The sequence below is a fragment of the Populus euphratica genome, unplaced genomic scaffold (assembly GCF_000495115.2).
Source record: "Populus euphratica unplaced genomic scaffold, PopEup_1.0 scaffold26.1, whole genome shotgun sequence".
NCBI classification, from domain to species: domain Eukaryota; kingdom Viridiplantae; phylum Streptophyta; class Magnoliopsida; order Malpighiales; family Salicaceae; genus Populus; species Populus euphratica.
The window spans coordinates 1,174,775-1,181,602 of NW_011499896.1; the positions used below are offsets into that span (position 1 = coordinate 1,174,775).

Genomic DNA, 6,828 nt, shown 5'->3' on the forward strand with positions numbered 1-6,828 from the left:
GCACTCTTTCCATCTATCATCCTGATGCTAATCCAGCTTTCAGAGTAAGTTCATCGATAGATTAGCTTTAACAGTTTAGCTTTATGTTTGGGCATGCTGTATGTGTTGCATATGTTTATCTGCCACTCTTGTGTGTTCTATATCTCTCTCTCTTTTTATATCCCTTCCAATGGGCTAAAAAAGGTACTTGCACTTGGTAATGGTAGTAGCTGTTTTGGTTGTCATCTGATCTTTGAAGCTAATCAAGTTGCATGATTGGCATGGTTCCATCATTCTGCCATGAAGTTTAGTTTTATCATTCATTTCTTATTTTTTTAGCGGAAGTTATGGCATCAGCATTTTTTGTATTATTCTTAAACGGTTATGCCAATGTGTGTTCTTATTGCAGTTTATCTTATTAGGTTCTCATACAATTTTTTATTTCATTTGCATTTGGTGCAGGGGCAAGATCTTTACAAGTCAAAACAAGTGAGAGACAAACAGATTGCACGCATTCTTGGAAAGGTTTGCCTAATTCTATTTCCTTTCTTCTTTTGGATCTGAACAAGATGTGGTTTGTGACTACCGATGACTCATTTTTCAATGCTTATTTACATTAATATCTATGTTTGTATATTTTCAGCTTTAATTTGTTCACTCTATTCAAGCAAATATAGATGTCAGCAGCCCTGGTCATAATCTGTTGACTGATGAATGCAAACTGTAAATTTTTCAGGCGCCAACCATTGCAGCCGCAGCTTATTCGAGGTTGGCTGGCAGGCGTCCAGTTATACCTTCTAGCAACCTTTCTTATTCAGAGAACTTCCTGTACATGCTAGATTCATTGTATGTTATCTGGTCATCTCTTTTCTTATCGATATCTGATAACCGTTTTATTGCTGTGAAATGCTAATTTGTTCTAATCTATGTAATGGTTATTGCCACATGTTTCCTACAACACTGCTCTTTTGTCATTTTTGTTTACCTTTTCCTTTCATTTTTCTTTTGAAAGCCCTTGCTAAATGCATTCGTTGTAATCTCACCTTCCTGGAACTATTGTATGCTCAATTTATAAAGCTACAGAACGAGACGTGCATGGTGGCTCATCTTCTTTTTTTTTCAAGATTTATTTTCATTTTTGAGATGTGAATTTTCTTTTTCCTTTTACAAAGTCAAGATTTCCTTTTTTTGGACTTGCAGGGGCGACCGGTCTTATAAACCTAATCCTCAACTGGCTCGAGTACTAGATGTACTTTTCATACTGCATGCAGAACATGAGATGAATTGCTCCACTTCTGCTGCCCGACATCTTGCATCCAGGTACCATCTTAGCACCAAACAAAAATAAAGCAGCCCTTTGTCTTTTCTCACTTTTGTTCTTCAAAGTTGCAGTGGTGTTGATATATACACTTCTCTTACTGGGGCTGTAATAAACCAGATCCTAGTCTTTTCTCATTTTCCTTGTCTGAATATGCAGTGGTGTCGATGTATACACTGCTCTTGCGGGGGCTGTTGGAGCATTGTATGGTCCTCTTCATGGTGGAGCAAATGAGGTAACCATAATGGCAGATTTTTGCATCTGCTATTTTATTCCATTTGTAAAAATGGTCGCCCTACCTGTCTGGTAATTTATTTTGTCCCAGTGCTAAGCCTGTTTCTGCTTCATGGGTTCCTATAGGCTGTGCTTAAGATGCTAAGTGAGATTGGAACCGTTGAAAACATTCCAGGTTTCCTCGAGGGTGTGAAGAACAGGTGTTTATTTCTCTTATTAAGCGTGTTATATCATCCACAAAGTTCATAATTTCTCCATGTTTGATGTACTTTTATTTCTTTTGAAGTTTAGATTTAACTTCTTGCACATCTCCATTCTCCAGGAAGCGAAAGATGTCAGGTTTTGGACATCGTGTGTATAAAAACTATGATCCTAGAGCGAAGGTCATTAAGAAATTGGCAGAGGAGGTGTTTTCCATTGTTGGCCGGGATCCTCTTATTGAGGTAACTACATTATTATTATTATTATTATTATTTTGGGGTAAGGGGGTGCAATTGTTGTTTTCAAACGCCCCTATCTCTAAATCATGTGTAATGGTGCATACAATGCTGGCTGTCAACTGTACACGTTTCTTATACCAGAGTTGATGAATTGCTACCGATCCTGATGCAGTAATAATATTGAAGTTAACTTCGTAGAGTCATTTATTGCTGGGTTATTCTGACAAGCATAATAACCTGGTATCATTTAAGAAAATAACCCTACCAACTATTGAAGAAAATAGTTCATATGCAATGCTATATGCTTAAACATAAACTATGGAGAAGCAAGTTGTGATAAATTATGACAACTCACCTTTTACAGTTTCATATTATTCCACAGTTCAGTGTTTTATGGCCTGCTTCTGCCTTATGTTGCTGTGTATTTTGATGAGAGAGTGTCTGTATGGTCATTTGAGCTGTAATATTTTCTGCCTAGTAAAATATATTAGGGGGAGGGACAAAACTCCCTTATGTCTTTGCAATAGATTTCTTTTGGTTGGAAAAAAACTGTGTGGCTTAACCAGGCTTCTAAGATTCATTTTCCCTTAAATTTTATAAAAAATCCAGATTTATATCCAATGCAGTCAGATTGTGTTGCATTTCCAAGCTCTTATGCTTTAGTTTCGCGCTGTTTGCAGGTAGCAGTTGCCTTGGAAAAGGCTGCACTAGCTGATGAATATTTTGTTAAGAGGAAGCTCTATCCAAATGTTGATTTCTACTCTGGGTTAATATATAGGTAGAGATAAGTAGTTATCATTTTTGCACCTTATGGTATAATACATTAAACATAAAGAAAGAAAGAAAACACCTAGAGGCATGAAAGAACTCGATTTTTCCTCAAGCATAAAATGTGTGTGATACAAAGTCTAATTAACAGGGCAGTGGGATTTCCGACGGAGTTTTTCCCCGTCCTATTTGCAATCCCTCGAATGGCTGGCTATTTAGCCCACTGGCGAGAGTCACTGGATGATCCTGATACAAAGATAATGAGACCACAACAGGTTCCTTCCTAACTCTTTCTTGAATTCGTTTTGTTTATTCTTAATGTTTCGTGCAACAATTCTTGTTTTGACAAAATGACCATGTATTAAATTTTTCATGGACTTGATGCTTTTCTTGAACCCTGAAATAAGGGGTCTGTTCCATCACATGGCTGGTAGACTTGGTTTTGTCAGCACAAGAATTCCATTTTATAGTTCATCTTGACTAGTTGACTGATAAACCACTGCTGAAACTGTATACTCTTGAGTCTTGACATTGGCTTCCATGCTATGGTGAAAGTTGTGATTCTAATTGGGTTCTGGGTTTATGTTACTTCTAGAAAGGTTGGAAATTGCATCATTCTAATCTAAAACTACCTCTTATTTTCCATTGATTTGTTTCCTAAACCAAATATAGAAAATGCTGGAGGGCAAATGAAGACAATTGGAAAATCGAAGTTGTGAAAAGGTTATTAAAATGCATTTTTTTAGTAACCTGGAGCACTGGCTCAAAGATTGAAAAGGTTTATTTATATTTTTTTAAAAATATTTTTTACACCATGGCTGTGCAATATTTCATCAATTCCAGGTTATGCATTGATAATGGATCAGCATTTTGAGCACAGGCTGTAGAATGACTCCTTTTATATTGCCATTTCTGAAAAAACTTCACAAGAGCTGGAGGATAAACCACTATTCCTAGATAGGATGCATGCTAATATAAAGAAGCTTTACATAGCTTCCCTTCATTGAGTCAAATAAGCGCTTCCAAGAAATTAATGAGTCGAATAAACGCTTCCAAGAAATTGTTTTCTTTTTTCCAGAATAAAAGGAACGTAAATCTGATTCATTGACTGAATTGGAGTAGTAATTGCTCTCTGGAGTGGCACGAAAGAACTTAATATTTGTAACTGTTCAAAGTGATCTGTTTGTCAAAATAAAACAAGCGATGATTATTTTGAGAGCAAATCTGTTCTGTTCCTTTAGTTATTGTTGCAAATTCTATTTCAATCGATCTTCACCTTTTTCTAAGAGTTTGGTTTTGTCAGTTTACTGGGTGCGATATTCTTGTCAGTTGGGCATACTATCACCATCACTACTATCAACATGCACATGATCATCACATATTTGATGAAAACACACAATCCAAAGAATTGCATAGCTTCAATCAGTTGCTCAACCAAATACTGAGAACTTCTTTGATTTCTATTCTGTTAATTAACTGGGAAGGATGTTCTCCCAAATCCACTTTCTTTTTAGCAATCAGTTATGTTTCTGGTTGTTGTATTGGAATTCTGGGATGAGTCATTTGCTTGGTTATTCAGGTTTACACGGGGGAATGGCTGCGGCATTATACGCCACTTGAAGAACGGGAGGCATCAAGCAATGCAGATAAGCTTGGTCAAATTTCCGTTTCAAATGCCTCTCTGCGTCGGCGTGCTGGATCTTGGCTCTAGGTCCCTGCTGGATTTATATAATCCAAGGAAAATAGAATAGAAATCAATGACAAGATACTGTCATGGATTAATAATGTGCCTTCCTTCAAGGTCTCTTCAGCCTAAACGCATCAGTGTGAATTTCGCTTTAGGCGTCAATCAGGTCATCGCACCATCTCTGTTTATATTCGCAGATTACATAATATATATTACATGTTTCACTTGATGCATTTGAATAATCTGTGTTTCCTTTCTTTGTTCTCTCGGATGAGGCAGTTATGTCGTTTTTCTTTGCAGTCTTTGCTTATATAGGTAACTTTCTTATTTCATTCAACTCCAAATTTACCGGAAACGAGAGTCAACTTATTTTTAGGTTATTTCTCAATTTTTTTACCTTTTCTTTTCAAAATAAAATAGTAATAGCAAGAAGACTAGCGACATGAAAAAAGCTGGCTAATAAAGAATTTCAAATATAAAAAAATTAAGTTGTAATTTTGGATGGAATCCAGAGTTTAATTGTATTTTATTATATCTAAAATTAAAGAGATAATACAAATTCAAGGTTAAATTATATCATCATGGGATGAATATATATAAAAATTAAGTGATATAATTAGATTTTTAGTAGGTTAATTTGATTTAAGCATGGGCTAAATTAAAGTTTAATTATGATTAAAAATTAATTTGGGTTCAATTGAAGAATTTAATTAGGTGTAAGGACTTAATTATACTTTAAATAGGTCAAATTAATTTTATTAAAGGTTTAATTGGTGAAAAATTAAGTATAGGAGCTTAATTTAGGTTTAATTGAGAAGATTGTAATTTTAAGAGATCAAATTTAATTTTTATTAAGTTAATTGATTAAAATTAGAGATAAAATTATAAAAAAATCAAAGTTTTTAAGTCAATTAAGATTTATATTGAAGAAATTCACACCCAAAAATCATTTTGAAAAAGATATTAAACTCTAGGGACTCAATGAATTGAAATTAGTGATGAAATTTTAAAAACTTAAAAGTTTAATAGTCAGTTTACATAAATTTAAAATTAATAACTAATGTGAAAATAACAATAGAATTCGAGGGTGCTATTAAAGTTAAATAGAGGTAACATTGCATAAAATTAAAAATTAAAAATTAATCAAAGATGTAATTAAGAAAAATAATAAATTAAAAGGATAAATTGAACTTTATCAAAACAATGTTATTTTGGTTATTGTTCATCTTTTTTATTTTTGCTAGAAAAAACTATTTAAGATGATTCTTTTCAGGAGCATTTAATTATTCATCTTTTTACTAAATTTGACGAAACTTGAATGAAAATGATGATTTAACATTTATCTACATCTTGATATGATCTTTTTTGGCTAATTAGCATCATAACAGTTATGGTGCTAGCCCAAAAAAACTAACTTACATAGGCTTTTAACTGTCAAATTTAATAATTCATAATAATTACTTTGAATTAATAGCTAGAATCCTTTAAGGATGAATCAAAGATCAAAATTTAACACCAAAAAAGATAAAATATTCTTCTTCCATCCCCTATAGATAAGGGTAGCTTCCATGCATTTACATAAAAAAAATAAAATGGCAAAATGAGCTAAAAACCAGTCTTTTTAGCATTTTCAACATTGTTTTTCCTCCTCCTCTACTGTCGCCACCTCCTTCAGTCACCAATAAACTAGATCCTCTCCCTAGCATCACTATGAAAAATAGCTCATCCACAAGCACTACTATACCCTTACGATAACCACCATCTCCAACAACCTTGATAGTTTCTACTTCTTCCTCTCCAACAATGTAAGCCTCTCCATCTCAGCCTCTTTAGGAGCCACACCCTCACGCTGGACTTCATAGCAACGACCACCTTGTTACCTCCATGACAGGTAACTTTCATCTCTTCCTCTTCTATGCCCCCTTCACATGTACTCCTTATACATGCATAACATGAAACGATTCATGTCCTATAATTATTGGCTTCTGCTATCATATATGAGGTGGGTTAGACCCATTTCTCCTAACCCTAAAAAAAGTTCAGTATGTTGGGCTGCCATTCAGCTCAACCCAATTTGGTTAGGTCGGGCTTAGCCTATAAAATAATAATATAATATAATATTAAAACATTAAAATAATTTTTTAAGATTTTTATGGGTCTCACACATGTTTTTTTAAAATTTTTATATAATATTGGTTTTCAACTTGCATTGTAAGATACAAACTCAGTATTAAAAAATATCTAGCTTTCTCTGAATTTTTTTTAAAAAAATTAAAAATTCTAAAAAAAAATCAAATTAGTTTTCTCTTTAAAAGAAATTAAAAAAATATTTTTTTTCGTGCATACGACCAAATCCTAAAGGTTTTCCAAACATGATTTTATAAAAAAAAACAAAAATTGCA

The 6,828-nt window shown here is 33.6% G+C and overlaps 1 protein-coding gene across 1 annotated transcript in view; it reads left to right on the forward strand.

Annotated features, from left to right (window-relative positions):
* Window positions 1-4,666, forward strand: part of CSY3 (citrate synthase 3) — a 6,278-nt gene extending 1,612 nt beyond the window's left edge. The window contains 10 exon segments of the mRNA XM_011035430.1: window positions 1-44; window positions 442-504; window positions 716-825; window positions 1,180-1,299; window positions 1,457-1,532; window positions 1,658-1,731; window positions 1,854-1,974; window positions 2,652-2,749; window positions 2,891-3,014; window positions 4,319-4,666. The exon segment at window positions 1-44 is cut by the window's left edge and continues 16 nt beyond it. Coding sequence (XP_011033732.1) covers window positions 1-44; window positions 442-504; window positions 716-825; window positions 1,180-1,299; window positions 1,457-1,532; window positions 1,658-1,731; window positions 1,854-1,974; window positions 2,652-2,749; window positions 2,891-3,014; window positions 4,319-4,450 — 962 coding nt within the window. The 3' untranslated portion in view covers window positions 4,451-4,666.
* The last annotated feature ends 2,162 nt before the right edge of the window (window positions 4,667-6,828 follow it).